The sequence below is a fragment of the Myotis nattereri genome, assembly GCF_964212035.1.
Source record: "Myotis nattereri genome assembly, chromosome: 6".
Classification (NCBI taxonomy): domain Eukaryota; kingdom Metazoa; phylum Chordata; class Mammalia; order Chiroptera; family Vespertilionidae; genus Myotis; species Myotis nattereri.
In genome coordinates this window covers 79,575,425-79,591,655 of record NC_138081.1, presented here as the reverse complement: position 1 = coordinate 79,591,655, position 16,231 = coordinate 79,575,425, and the positions used below count along the sequence as shown (strand labels likewise).

General features: G+C 37.9%; 1 protein-coding gene across 3 annotated transcripts in view; it reads left to right on the top strand.

Annotated features, from left to right (window-relative positions):
• Positions 1-15,700, top strand: part of AKAP7 (A-kinase anchoring protein 7) — a gene marked incomplete at its 5' end in the record, with an annotated part of 92,699 nt that extends 76,999 nt beyond the window's left edge. For 2 of the 3 annotated variants that reach the window (XM_081094428.1, XM_081094430.1), the window contains one exon: positions 13,681-15,700. In XM_081094428.1, the coding sequence (XP_080950554.1) occupies positions 13,681-13,874 (194 nt within the window). In that variant the 3' untranslated portion in view covers positions 13,875-15,700. The remainder of the gene's footprint in view (positions 1-13,680) is intronic. The other variant, XM_081094429.1, reaches the window with a different exon arrangement.
• Between the last annotated feature and the right edge of the window lie 531 nt (positions 15,701-16,231).

Sequence of the window (16,231 nt, the reverse complement as noted above, 5' to 3'; positions counted from 1 at the left end):
ATCAATCATTTGATTCATTACTGCTACTATTTTAATCTATTAATAATAAACAAAATGATTTTTAATCAACTAGTTGTATAGGGGCCTAAATTCATGTGGAAAGTTAATGGTATGCACAGCCAGAAATCTTGATAATGGGGAGAGTAATCAAATACAGCAGAACTCATCATGGCTTACTTTTCAGTTCATGCAGCACAAAACAGCTAGACCCTTTTTGTTTAAATCCAGTTGAACATTTTTCTCAAACTGTACTCTTTTTGGCCATACTATGTTGACTACCCTGATAATAAATATATGTTTCTTGAAGATTAAGCTCTATATTGATATACAGGAACATACTTAACATCAAATATTACTGTACATATTGTAGGATTCACAAATGTTGTAGATCATCTGCAGTGTAAGTTTTTGCTGAGTTCTTTTATAGCACTTGTTTCTTTAAATTACCTAATTTCCCACGGTGTACTTCCTGAAGGAACTGACCCTGAGCAGGAATGTTGTTGCACAGGCTTACTGACCACGGCAGCTTATCAATCTTATTAAGTACACCTCCAAAGAGAACTTAATCACTAAAGAGACATCTCTATAACTAATTAGCAAACATTTTGCTTGCTCTTTTCCTGTTGCAAATGCTCTCATTTTGAAGTACCTTGCTTTTATGTCGGATGAAATAGGTGAATGTCTGAATGTGAACCATATTGCCTCTCGAGGCAGCTTCCAGCCACTGGACGTATCCAAGCATAGTGCGAGAAGTCACTCTTAGAGTTGTCAGGAAGAAGGTAACAACTAGTGAATGAACACATTGACAGCTCAGTTACTCCGTAGCCTGCTATTCTGTGATGCTGAAAATAAAATGGGAACAGTATGTATTTTAATGACACATTTTAATTTGATAACTATGTGTTTTACCAATACATACATATTTTATGTTTACATATGAAATATATTCCAATATAGTCTTTTTATGTGGCATATATCCAGGATCATTCATAGCATCCAGCTCATAAATAAATCAAATCTCAAGGTGGTTTGTTTCTGATGATTTGCAATTTGATGGTATAACACAAACAGATAAATTGAGGTTAGCAGTGTTAATTTCGTGTCTGGTGAATACTTTAATTTTTGAACCTTAATTACCATGTTCAGTTATACTCAAGGAACTCTGTGTTTAGGTTTTCCAACTCTCCAGAAGGCTTCCTATAAGTCCACAGCCTTATACTTTGCTCTTCTGATTTGCACTTACAAACACTGACTTTGCAGCCCTGGCTGGGTAGCTCAGTTGGTTAGAGCATCCTCCCAATATGCTAAGGTTGCAGGCTCGATCTCTGGTCAGGTCATATACAAGAAGCAACCAATGAATGCATAAATAAGTGGAACAACAAATTGATTGTTTCTCTCTCCCCCTCCCCACTTCCTCTCTAAAATCAAAGAACTTCGGTTACTGAATGTACCAGAGACACATTTTAACAGGCTCTCACTTAGACACTACTGCACAGGCCCCAGGAAAATGTGTGATAGGGAGCCTCCCATCAGTGGACACCATTCATTTCCTCCTTGTCTGTAGAAATGTGTTTGTACACAGGGGATGCAGCATGACTCCAGCTCTGCTGCTGCCTGTCAAAACCATATGGTGCATCCCTCGGCATGCAGTTTTTACTCGGGGCAGACAAACTGGGAGTTCCGAGACCTGGATGACAAACCCAGCCCGCTCTCATATCCTATCTACACTGGGCAAGTGGCTAACACCGCTAGGTTCAGTTCCTCATATTTAAGAAGTGGTGGTCAAACTACCGTGATCTTAAAAGTTTATTCATTTCCCCCCATCTTCCCTGTAGAGTTAAGAGTCTAGCACATAAATATAGGCATGGTGCAAGTTTTTCTTCTTTCTATTGCTCTTTTTTTTTATTAATTTAAAAGAAGAAAGGAAGAGGGAGAGATAGAAACATCACTGATGAGAGAGAATTATTGATCGGCTACCTCCTGCATGCCCCACACTGAGGACTGAGCCCATAACCCAGGCATATGCCCTGATGGGGAATCGAACCATGACCTCCTGGTTCATAGATCGACGCTCAGCCACTGACCCACACTGGCCAGGCTTCTTTCTATTGCTCTTCCTTCTCCACTTCCTCCCCCAGGATGGCCCGAAGACCTCCCCCTCTTACTTTAAATTTACTGAATCCTTACTGTGTGCCAGGTGCAATGCCAGAATCGTTGGGGAAAATGTTGCCCCCAATATCCCATTTAAGAGGGGAAGTGGCTGAAAGCTAGTAGTTTGGGGCAGTTGTCAGTTACAGTCCTCCAGGGGTGCAGTGGGGCCCTGAGCTGGCAGGAGGCTGGAACCAGGCCACTCACTATGTGCTGCTCCCTTTCTGAAGGCTCAAAGCCTCGGCACTGTTTAACTTGTGGCTGCATGTGCATCCGATTTCTGTGGGTAACACTGTGGTAGCAGCAGTAATGTTGTGCGATGAAACATTTAACCATAGTCACTGAAGATTAGGCTTTTCCTTTATTAAATAATGTACATAATTCTAAAATTAACTATAGGAACATTAGAGCAAATGCTCATGGTTACTATTCTATCTTACCTCTCTAATTCCTTTTATTTCTTCATAGGCTTCATGGTAACTGTATTTCCTTTTGTTATTGTTCTCCGATCTTAGAGTTTGCCTGGATTCGGTGATCAAATACCGAGTAATTTTCACTGGGAGCACGAAGGTCGTAGACTTTTTCCCAGCCCCTAGTGTAGTCACTGACTGCTGTGAGCTCTACCCTGACACCCTGCCAAGCAATGTGATGTGACCTGTTCTTTGTCTTATTTCTGGGGACCAAGTAAAAAAAGGAGAGGGAAATCATGTGTATAAAAGTTTGGGTTAATATTTAAAAATTCATATATTACCCTTTCTGAGGCATTTGGCTTTTAACAAGACTGAATTAGCCCATGTGCTCTTAGGAAGTATTTGTAGTAAAATAAATTAATCAATGATAATGACTTAGCCCAAAATAATCTCTGAGGGAGGAATTTCAGGCAAAGAGTAAAACTCTTACCGGGCATCTGATAAATCACTTCCTGTAGATAATTGCTTTCTGCTTAATTAAGTTGGTCCTGCCTAATATGTAGGTTTTTGAACTCTTATCCATAAACTTCTGATATTTTCAGTAAAGAAACTAAAAAGAGTCCCAAATTCTCAGTGCTAAAAGCAAGGGGTTCTGGGGTTGTTGTTTTTTTGGTTCTAATATTTACTTTGTAGCTTCTTGAAGCTTCTCTGCCTTCATCTTAAATATCTATTTATTGTGAAAGTGAAATAAGCTAATGCCTGACACTGTGGTAGTCATATGATAGGTCCAGTAAATATAAATTCTCTGTAATGAGTGTATTGTAAAGCTAATAGTCGCCTTGGAAGTCAGCTAAACTCTAGTTTGTTTTCCATCATGCACAGGAAGGGAAAAGGGGCACTTAGAATTTCAGACCTTGAATTGTTGAGTAGACTCTAACATTTATTTGTATAACATCCTTTCCTTTGGGGGACTCCCTCCCCTTCTCCTTGGGTTTCTGTCCATCATGATGCCTTGCTTCCCGGCCCTAGAAGAGACATGTGGCCCAAGCAGAGTCAGCCAAAGTTTTCCCTAAGATTTGATAGAGGGTCTGCCTTTCTTTTGGGTTGTGAGTGGAAAGGATGTAAGCATAAGATTGATCGTTGGTAGGGAGCGAGTATGAAGCCAGCACAGAAGAAAGAGGCTAGGGGAGAGACAGTCCTGATGATAGTTTTGAGCCTCTGATTTCAGCTATGAATATTTCACCTTCTCCATTACATGAAGCATTTTTTGTGCTTAAACTTGCTTTAATTTTTTTTTGGTCACCTGCAACCAAAAGACTTCAGATACTATTTCAGAGGACACTCAGTGTACCTAAGAGTAGATCCATCTAGAACAATTATTTCCAAACCTAGTGAAGAAGTTAAAACTCTCTGATTTCTTCTGAGCCTTCATGTGCCAATTTAGTGGCAATGAAATTTAGCCCTAAGTGAGAGCTGTTATTGTTGATCACGTCACGTTGAAAAATCTGAGCCAGGTGCTATGGAGGATACAACGAAGATACATGGTCCCTATTGTTGGAAGACTCCTTTTCAACTTACATGACTTTTTAAAAAGAGAAGAATTAGGCCCCATGTTTATTCTGCTCCAAACAGAAAAGCCATGACAAAGGATCCTGATGCTCTTGTCTAAGAAGCGAAGCCTCACCTCGTCCATTCCAGGCAAGTGACTTAGCTGAGTCAGCCAAGTCCAGTGAGAGGGAGTTATTACCACCAAGAGTGGAACTTAACTCAAGCTCCTAGCATAGGCACCAGTTACCATTTTATGTGTGCAAACACAGTTTCTACCACACACATCTTAGCAAATAAAGTTTCCTATATCAAACATTTATAATGTCAAAGTACAAGTTAACAGACTTTGGAACTATTAAAACCAACTTTTTTATTGTATAGTAAAGTTCTTTATCCTTAGCAAATAGTCATAGACAGGAATGGAACTATGGGATGAAAATATAAAGAGTAAGTATAGCTTGTTTTGTTTTTTTCCCCTCACCCAAGGATATTTCCATTGATTTTCAGAGAGGAAGGGAAGGAGAGAGAGAAACATGGATCAGTTGCCTTCCATACATGTCCCGACTGGGAAGCAAACCCTGCAACCTGGATATGTGCCCTGACCAAGAATTGAACCCACGACCCTTCGATGCACAGGATGATGCTCCAACCAATTAGCCACAGTGGCCAGGACAAGAATAAGTATAGTTTTAACTCAAAGTCTACTTTAACTAGGATATAAATGACAATTTTACTGAAGGCTAAGTCAAAAATATTTGAGAAAAATACAATTTTCTGTTTCTACAAGCTGCTCCCAAAACTTATAAATATAGTCAAGGGCATTTGGAAGAAGGAATCTGATAGAAAAGGGTGGTTCATTATTTTTTTTTACATGTCTCAGTAGCCCCTCCCCGCTCACCTCTCCTCTAACTTTGTGGTTAGATAGTTGGTGTTGGTATTTGCCATGTAAATCACATCAAATTTATTTTTTTCTAGGTATGTAGCTTCTTTTTCTTAATATATATATTTTTATTGATTTCAGAGAAGAAGGGAGAGGGAGAGAGAGACAGAAACATCAATGATGGGAGAGACTCATTGATCAGCTGCCTCCCGCATGCCCCCTACTGGGAAACAAGCCCGAAACCCGGCCATGTACCCTTGACTGGAATGGAACCCAGGACCTTTCAGTCCACAGGCCAACGCTCTATCCACTGAGCCAAACCAGCTAAGGCTCAAATTTCAATTTCATGTCTTGTATCTGACTGTTAGAGCAAAAATAAAATTCACACTTCCTAAGCATGTAAAATATTCAGCTAAAGTTAGCTGTGAAGCTCAGCTTTTTCAGAGTTTGGATTGATGTATTGATAGCTAATAAACTGGCAAGCAGATGATCTGTTAATTTAAGACTTTCTGTCTAGATCTATAGCAGTCAGTCCTATTTAGAATTCTGACAAGAGCACGTGTCTTGAGGAGGGAGGTCAGGATGGCGAGGAGCCTGGAAACCACATCATAGGAGGAAGGCTGAAGTACTCTGGCTGCTCAGCTGGGAGAGGAGACAGATGGGCTAGTTGTCTTAAAATACTTGGAGGATTCTTTACCGTGGAAGGGAAAGAAGAGCAACTCTGTATGGCTCCAATGTGCAGAATTAGGACAGTGGGTGTTCATTTTAACACATTTTCTTTTGGTGATTTTAGAAGCCAAGTGGTAAAGTTAAGTTAAAACCAGTAGTAATCTAATTATGTTTGCAATAACTCTTGTTTTAAATAATGAATATCCTGAAATGGAATCCTGAAACACAGAGAAGTTATCATAGTCAAATTTTTGTATTAAAAATTCTCAATACATTGCCTAAAAGAAGATATTTTAAGACAGAGTTTTCAAGTTTTTTAAGTCACTAAACTCTTTCTTTAAGAAAATAAAATTTTAGGTGACCAAAATTTTTATAAAAAGAATATATACTTTTTTATCACTTTCAAGATCATAGTTTATTTATTTCTTCCAATAAAAAGATAGTATACATATTAGGGAATCCATCTAGTAGTTATGCATTGAATGTTAATCAAAAAAAAAATCTCTAGACGCCTGAAAACCTCACTAAGGAATATATATTTTTTGTTATTTATTTCATAATAGCTATTAAATGACTATTTTAAATTACTAACTTCAAGACCAGCAAACTTGCCCTGATCATTTTAACAAACTTAAAAAGAACAAATTATTTTAAAACTAATTCATAGTTTATGAAAATTCTTTAAAAAGTAAGTATGTGTTCTTTTCAAGTTTGTTAAGCTTATGTTCTACAATCTTATGATTTTTTTAGTAAATATTTCTATTTTTTCAGTTTTATTGAGATATAATTGACATAATGTGGGTGAATACAGGAAATCGGTATTTTTCAATGCCTCACATTTTAGTTTGGTGCATCTAGAAACCTAAAACCATCTGTATCTCACTGTTTTAGCTACAGTCTGTTCATATGTCTGTTGAAAAAGCCTTTTGCAAGATTAATTAGCGGTAGCTTTTCTCTACCTATGAAGGAACATTATTTAGTTGCAAGTAAATATAAATTCAAGCTATAGAGAACAACGCATAACATTCTTGTTTGTAGTTATGTCAGCGTTGTTTCAAGGAACATATTTTCAAGTGAATAGGTTGCCCCTATCTTATTTGCTTACTGTGACTTCTAGCAGGAAAATCATAAACAAATAGCCTTGTAACCTTATATATTGAAAAAGGTCACAGTATCCCTTGCATTTAAATCAAAACAGTAATAGCTAATTTTGAATACTTACCGTAAGCAGAGCACTGTGCTAAGTGCTCTGGAAAATTCAGAAAGTTGGTTTAGGTGGTTTGAATGGCACCTTGTTCTTTACTGTGAACCAACAAAATATATGGAGGATTAACAGGAGCCTCGGGGCAGTTGCTGAGCCTGCCTGCCCGCTGTGTCTGGGGGTGTGTGTTAATTCTCTTAACCCCAAATAAAATCTCGCCATCATGTTTAAACTTCTCCATGTTCTGCCATTTGAAATTCTTTTCTCTTGACAACGCAAAAGAACTTGTTTTCACCAGTAACATTAGATCATTAAGAAAATAAAAGTATTTGCTAAATTATTTTCTTTAGTTATTTCCCTCTGAAGTTAAAGCAATACTGGTACATTTATGGGTTCACCATGGTTCAGTTTTTTAAAAGTGCTCAGTTTTGCCCTAAGTGGTTTGGCTCAGTGGATAGAGCGTTGGCCTGCGGACTGAAGGGTCCTGGGTTAGATTCCAGTCGGGGGCATGTACCTTGGTTGTGGGCACATCCCCAGTAGGGGATGTGCAAAAGGCAGCTGGTCGATGTTTCTCTCTCGTCGATGTTTCTAACTCTATCCCTCTCCTTTCCTCTCTGTAAAAAATCAGTAAAATATATAAAAAATAAAAATAAAAGTGCTCAGGTTCTTTATTCATTTTTATTAGATGCCTGGAAGAATGGCCATGGATGACTTTATTTTTTAAATTTTCTTTTTCTTTTTTATTTTATTTTATTTTTATTTTTTCGAGGAGCTTTTACCCCTCGGGCTCGGGCCACCACCAGCCCAGAGAGCGCCGAGTGTCAGGCCGTCAACCATCCAGGTGCCCACGGCCAGGACGCTGGGCGTAGGCGAGCCTCTCTGCTCTCTGCCGCCTAATGACGCAGGCGCAACACGAAATTTTATTTTTCAATTGCAGTTTATAGTCATGGCCATGGATGATTTTATATTTTCAGTCTTCCCTTGATTTCATTTTAATGATTAGTTGTCTTCAAGTTTTCTTTAGCTTTACACACTCTTTGTGTGAGCCATTAGCATGGCTTTTAGAATACCCTGTAGATTGGTCCACAGATTGCTCAGTATTTACAAGGAAAATACACTGACCAAATACTTCTGTGCACCTGGATTTTCATGGTCAGACTTTAAAAATTAGGTTTTGGAAGCCATCAAAGAAAATGAACTGTGGCAGTTTAACCAATTTTAGGTGTTGGCTAGTTGAATAAATAGAGTGAAGTTTATGTGGTATAAAATACCCTCTGCATGCATGTCCGAAAATGTTTGGTTTAGGATTAGGCAGCTGAGTTAAAGAGAGCTACATTTTGAATAATTTTTGAAAATACAGTTTCTTCCATCCCACGATATTTAAAGTTTTGTGATGCTCTTGATTACACTGTAGTTATGCTTGTATTTTAGTGTCTCTCACTAAGCTTAATGACTGGTTATTTGTATCGAACCTAAAAATGAAGCAAAATCACTGGTTAGTGGCGTGTCTGATGTTTTCCTAAAAAATAATAGCAATGTTCTGAGACTCAAGCTTACATTTTAAAATATTCGCTGTGTTCTGAAAATATAATTTTCTTTAACATTATATGAAATGGGTTGAAATAAGTCGTTCCTTGAAGACAAGCCTTAATAATTTGTGTATCTCTCAGAATCTAGAAGTGCGCTTTGATCATAGTAGGTGCGCTAAGTAAATAAATAAATGATGTGCAGACTCCTTAGTATGTTCCGCAGTGGAACCTTCATAGTCTCCCCCCTGCGTACAATTCCAGCCTCATCATTTTCCTTCCCTCTCACCTCATCAGTCACTTCATACTACACTGAATTCTGCAGTCACCCAGACAAGCCCTTCCTAAAATTGCAGGCTTCCTGAAGGCTGGGCCCATGTGGGGTTCATTTCTGTATTCATTGCAAGAATACCACAAATAGAGGGCACTCAGTGGATGTGTGTAGAAGGAGAGATGGATGGAAGATGGAAGAAAAGGATTGTACTACATTAATCAATATCCATTTAGTATAAAAATTTCAACCTGAGAATGAAACCTTCTGAATTTTTCTGTTTTCCAATTAACCAATCATTAAATTATGTGGTGTTTCTCACATGGATACCTCATTTCCCCAGGGTAAGGGCGCAGCAGAGAGTTGTGGAGTATCCGCTTGGGGGTGGGTGTCCTGGTTGAACTAATTTCCCTGATTTTGAGTGAGAGCTACCGATTCCCCTCACTTTACTCTGTGATCTTAGACAATTTATTAACCTCTTGTGTTTCATTGTTCTGACTTGTTATATGGGAAGAAGAGCACTTATTTTGCTTCATAAGGTTTCTTTGAGGGTCAAATGAGAGAAGGTTTTGAAAGCACTTTGAAAAGTGTGAAGTGTTGTCTAAAAGAATGGAAGGAAGTATTTCTCTTCCTGCTATTAGTGGCCTAGAACCATGGGGATTTCCTGAGCCTGTGGAACCTTCTGATCTGAGTGTGTGTGTCCTTATGCTTATGAAAGCGGTATAGTGATATCTACAATTATGATTGATTTAACCAGGTTAGATTGCTGACAACATTTATGCCACTGTTCTGTCTTGGTGAACATTGCCTTCAGAACAGGAAAGTGACCTTTATTTCTGCTTGAATCAGCTCCTACCATGGAATATCAGCCTAGAAAAAAAGTATATGTTATCACGAGTAAGAGTGTTGGCCAAACAAGTGAATACTAATTCCAGCTAGTAATGCTTTTTTAAGTTTTATGTAAAAATATCTCAATAGATTATAATAAATTACATGAACAAATAATTTTAAAATTCAAAACAATGCTCATTTTTTAGCCTTGCTTTTCTACCAAAGAACACGATCATTCAAAAATTTATGGTTTTGACATCTTTGTCATAAGAATGCTTTTCCAATGATAGCTATACTTCTGTTGATACTCCTTTGTACCAGACTTGTGTTTGGAATGTTTGCTTCTTTTGTCACTGTTCAAATTGCACCTCTGAATCCATTTTGCACAAAATGACATATAGTGGTTCTGAGCAAATAGTCAGGGAAATAGATTTCAACAACAGAGTGGCACTTAATAAAGTGAGTAAATGAATGATTGGCCTTTAGTAGGTATTGAGCACATTCTTCTTAATCATAACAAATATAAAATCGAATAAAATAACTACTAAAGCCTACTGTGTTCCAGACACAATGTGAGGCACTTTTTATAACTTATCTCTAATGCTTACAACAGTAGTGCAGGGTATATTATCATCTTTTGTGGCCCATTGAAGGAATATTTAGTTTTGGAGAGATTGTGAACTAGGTTGTGCAGATAGAAAATAGCCCTAGCCAGGTTTGCTCAGTGGGTAGAGTATTGGCCTGTGGACCAAAGGTTCCTGAGTTCAGTTCTGGTCAAGGGAACGTATCTTGGTTGCAGGCTCCTCCCTGGCTTGGGCCCTGGTCAGAGCTTGTGCAGGAGGCAACCAATTGATATATTTCTCTCACATTGATATTTCTCTCTGTCTTTCCCTCTCTCTTCCACTCTCTCTAAAAATCAATGGAAAATTATCCTCAGGTGAGGATTAAAAAAGAAGAAGAAAGAAAATAGCAGAATTGGATTTTAAGCTCATATGTGTATCATACATTTCTTTCCTTACACACATATTAGTTCTGTCATATCACCATCAGTAATTCTATTACATAACCAAGGTTTCCAATAAGAAATGACAGCATTACGGTAGAAATTGTGTAGGGAACAATGTGGATCATTGTTCAGACTAAGAGAAATTATATTACAGACGGAAAAAGAGAAGTCGTAAAGATAATTGATAAGCCAACAGAAACACTTCGTAATGATTCAAAGTCCATAGTTTACATTATCATTCACTCTTGGTATTTTATCTTCTGTGGGTTTGAAAAAATGTATAATGCCATGTATCCATCATTATGGGACCATACAGAATATTTTCACTGTCCTAAAAATTCTCTGTGCTCTGCTTATTCCGCTACCACCTCCCCTCAACCCGTGCTGACCACTTATCTTTTTACTGTCTCTATGGTTTGCCTTTCTAGAATGTCGCACAGTTGGAATAATAGAGTATGTAGCCTTTTCAGATTAGTTTCTTTCACTTAGCATAATACCCTCTAGGTCAGTGGTTCTCAACCTTCTGGCCCTTTAAATACAGTTCCTCATGTTGTGACCCAACCATAAAATTATTTTCGTTGCTACTTCATAACTGTAATGTTGCTATTGTTATGAATCGTAATGTAAATATCTGATATGCAGGATGGTCTTAGGCGACCCTTGTGAAAGTGTCGTTTGACCACCAAAGGGGTCGCGACCCACAGGTTGAGAACCGCTGTTCTAGGTCTATCCATGCAAAAGCTAATATTTCACTTTTTGGTTTTTTTACGGCTCAGCAGTATTCCATTGTGTAAATATAACCCGGTCTTTTTTATCTACTCATTGGGCACTTGGGTTGCTTCCATGTCTTGGCTATTGTAAATAATGCTGCAGTGAACATGTGGGTGCATATATTCTTTCAAATTTGTGTTTTTTGTTTCTTCAGATACATACCCAGAAGTTGAATTGCTGGGTCATAGACAGTTTTATTTTTAATTTACTGCGGAACCTTCATACTGTTTTCCATAGTGGCTGTACCAATTTGTAATCCTATCAATAGTGCACTAGGATTCCTTTTCCTCCACATCTTCACCAACACTTCTTGTTTGTTGACTTATTGATGATAGTCATTCTGACAGATGTGAGGTGGTATCTCAGTGGTTTTTATTTCATTTTTTTGGTAATTAATGATGTTGAACAACTTTTCATATGTCTATTGGCCAACTGCATATCCTCTTTGGACAAGTATCTATTCAGGTCTTCTGCCCACCTTTTAATTGGGTTGTTTGATTTTTCTGGTGTTGAGTTGTCTGAGTTTTTTATGAACATTGGATATTAACCCCTTTTCAGATGTATCATGGGCAAATATCTTCTTCGCCATTTAATAGGCTGTCTTTTTGTTTTGTTGATGGTTTCCTTTGGTGCGCAAAAACTTTTTAGTTTGATGTAAGCACATTTGTTTATTTTTTGTTGTTGTTTCCCTTGCCCGAGGAGATATTTGAGAAAAAAAAAACATTGCTAAGAGAAGTGTCTGAGATTTTACTGCCTATGTTTTCTTTTAAGAGCTATATGGTTTCAGGTCTAATCCATTTTGAGTTTATATGTGTTATAAGAAGGTGGTTTAGTTTCATTTATTTGCATGTATCTGTCCAATGGTCTCAACATCATTTATTGAATAGACTGTCTTTATCCCATTCTATGTTCTTGCCTCCTTTGTCATAAATTAATTACCCTAGAGATGTGGGTTTATTTCTGGGCTCTCTATTCTGGTTCATTGAAGATCTTGGCCTATTTTTTAACCATTTTTTTTTTGTTTTCTCATCGTTGAATTTTAAGAGTTCTCTGCATATTTTGAATAATAGTTCTTTATCACATATGTCTTTTGCCAATATTCCGTCTGCACTTGAGAAGAATGTATTTTGGTGCTGTTGGATGGAACGTTCGTATATGTCTGTTAGGTCCATTTGGTCTAAAGTATTGTTCAAGTCCAGTGTTGGTTTTCTGTCTGGATGATCTAGCCATTGTTGAAAGTGGAGTATCAAAGTTCCCTACTATTATTGTATTGCTTTCTATAACTTCCCTGAGATCTGTTAGTATTTGCTCAATATATTTAGGAGCTTAAATATCTTTGCCTCCAGTCATCAGCCTTCCTGAGTCCACAGCTCAATGGAAGGTGATGAGGTACTGAATGAACATGAGTGACTGAGCTCCCTTGTGCTTTACCTTTTACAGTAAAATGAAAGAAAGAATAATTAAACCTTGATCATCACGAGCGGGGAAGGAAAATGGCCATAAAAGATTAACATCTAGTAGTTTACCATCATAAGCCTAACTCTTCCCTGAAGAGTTTTCTCCTTTTTTTTTTTTTAATCTTCACCCAAGGGTATTTTTTCATTGATTTTTACAGAGAGTAGATGAGAGAGGGAAAGACAGAGAGAAATATCAATGTGAGAGAAACATATCGATTGGTTGCCTCCTCCATGAGCCCCACCAGGATCCCGGGCCAGAGAGGAGCCTGCAACCAAGGTATATGCCCTTGACCAAAATCGAACTCGGGACCCTTTGGTCCACAGGCTGATGCTCTATCCACTGAGCAAAACTGGCTAGGGCGAGAGTTTTCTACTTTTTAAATTCCAATGATAACAGTGAGATTAAAAAGAATATTAGCTTTACAAGCTTATTTTATAGCAGTAGTAACTGCCTTTGTCTTCCTAGGAGTGCTAAGAGTTTATTAACAACCAACCTGTAGGACAAACATTTTAAAATTACTGATCTTAAGTAGTTAGCTGATAGGCAAATTTTGATTACTTGGCATTTGGCAGTAGAGAAGGAGAAACAGAAATAGGTCTAATTGGTGAATTCATGTCTGAGGATCCAGGTGGGCACATGAACTTCAGTAATAACAACTGGCCTTGAATAAGAGAAAAACAAAAATTCCATGCAGAAATGAGGAAATTTCAGCATTATAGGTAGAGTATTTTCAGATCGGGGCTTATGAACTACTTTATGTCCTGAAGGCTTTAGGAATAGGCAGTCTGTTTCTGCAAATACCAAATGAAAAGCCAACTCCGTATTCTTGGATTTATAGATTGAGTTGACCAGATTGAAGGACACTTGCTCTTTTTCACTATCTGCACTAGCCGGCCCCTGCATGCTGAGTTTCTATGGCAATATGATCTCAGTGACCTCTCTTCTCTGTTGTGGAATGTAGGTGATAAGAATGGAGGTGAGCCTGATGATGCTGAACTGGTAAAGCTCAGTAAGAGGCTGGTGGAGAACGCAGTGCTCAAGGCTGTCCAGCAGTATCTGGAAGAAACACAGAACAAACACAAGCCAGGGGATGGGAGCACTGTGAAAACTGAAGAGGCTGATAGGAATGGCACTGACAATGACAACAGGAAATGAGACTCAAATGCAGGCAGGCCCCTCTGCTCCGTGAGAAGCATCCCTGCTCCCCTCTGCTGAGTCAGTGGACTGATTTGCAATGTGCTATTTGAGTGTCTCTTGTCCAATCTGTGGAGGTTGCCTAATGCTTTCATGATCAGTGTGTTTGCATTTCTGAAACACAACAAAAGAAATATGGAGCGCTGGGACTAGCAGAGGAAATTAATTTATGAACGAAGAATGGCCCAAGTTTCACTTGCCCTGGGCCATGGCCAAGGGAGAGGGGACTTTGGGTTATGCCTCATGGACTCAAAGGCTGTGGAAGGGGCCTTGCCATAACTGGAATACTGCCATTTATATTGTGTAGCAGGGCATTTGACTACCTTAACTGAGGCCAAAATATACACACAGCTAACAAGTGCTAAGTTTCAAATAATCACTGTTGAAATGATTATTCACACTCCATAATGTTTTGTTTGTCCTATGTATGCGGTCGCTATGGAGTGAACTTTATTTACAGTCAATTTGTTTCAGGTAAATAATATATTTTTGGCAAAATGCAACCTTTTCTATAAGATGTGGGCCACATTTTAAAGGTTTCTTGTTAACCCTTTTTTGATCAGTTGGTGTGCCACATTTAATGTTTTTCATTGGCATTTGTATGTAAAATGTATTGTAAATTTTTTTTTTCTGTAGGCAAGAGACCTATTGGAATCCGAGACTTAATTAATGAAGCTTTGCAGAGAGAAAGGATGGTTCTGAAGTCCAAAGTGAAACAGATAAAAGAACTTTTATTCCAGCCTGAGACTCAGGCCAAAATTAGAAGGGAGCTTTTTGAAGGAAGATCCATTAACAACAATAATCAAGAAAACGATGTTGATTTCAGTGCAACTTTAACATGAGTTCTACATTACTATCATGGTACCATAGTTTATGAAGCCCTTTCAGCTGACTGAATGGCTCTTTGGTAAATACCAAAGAAGTGTTCTGATAGTGTCTTTACTATGCACACCAACATTTGGTAAGGAATTAACAACTTCTTGCCAAAGAAAACCGATTCTGCCCTGTTTTTATTTTTAAAGCTACACTTGTGTTTGGTATTGTTTATTTCTATAATATCAAAAGTTATTTTATGAAAAGGACTTTCTTAATTAGCTGTTGTAAAATGTCTTCGGGTCTTCACAGATAAAATATGCAGACTGTGAAAAATCATTTATAGAAAAAAAAGACAATATTTTAAGGGTCACTTGCTTCCTGTTGACATAAATTTTGTTGTAGTAGTAGATCAAAAGAAGTACTGTCCACATGTGACTATATCTAGTGTTACTTTTAGTGGGAATTTGAATGTTTATTGAATACTGCCACTAGTACTTGAATGAACATTTAAAAATGTAATTATTGCAATCACTGGTTAAGAACGTGTTATAATATCCATATGCATTATTTTTCAATGATCAAAATGTAGTATGCCTTTTCATTCCTTAATGAATAAATGTTTGGGATTTTTATTTTCTACTTTTCTGAAGATAAGCCCAGGTCTTACATATCTGTTAGAATTTGAATTTGTTTGCACTGATTTATTTTTAAAGAAAATTCTTGAAAAATTTCCCCTTGTATGATAATCATTGGTAACAGCTTTTTCTATGGTCATTGTAAAATTGCTGCTACTAAGAGAGCATGATGGAGGGGGAAATCATTGGAGATCAAATATGTAATCATTTCAAATATAAAATCCAGTTGACTCCTGGATTTTAGCTATTTTTTCACTGGGTAAATTATACTACATTTATTTATAAATGAGTTTTTGCATTTTCATGCTTCTTAATAAATGTACTGTTTTCCCTTGTTGCCTTTCCTCATTTTCTCTCTCTTGGAACTTGTTGGGTCTGGGTCGGTGTAACGAAGTCACAGACTTCGTTAGTCTCTTATAGTCTCAGTGCATCTTCACCTGGATGTTCTTATCCCTCATGCCAAGACTGCACAGTTGTCAGAGTTCCTTCAACTTTAGACTTTTAATCACTTCAAATCAGTCAGCTTCACATAGAATCAACCACACAACATTCAGTGCAAAGAAAATCTGAATAGCATCTCATAAACTGCTAAGAACGTGTCACTGAAGTGACATTAGTAGCAAAGATGAAAGCAGGTCCATCCAGATGCAAGGACCTGGGAGTTGCTTATCATGACCCCTCTTTCAATGAAAGAGGGCTTTACTGTCTGTAAGCAGAGATATTTGGGGAGTTGCCTTGATTTTCAAATGAGGAAACAAACTCAAGGAGATTGAGTGCCTTATCCAAGCCACCTGGTATAGAGGAACTGGACCTGAATACAACCCAGGACTCCATCTCAGAGTTCTAGAGCTATGTTCACTGTCCCAT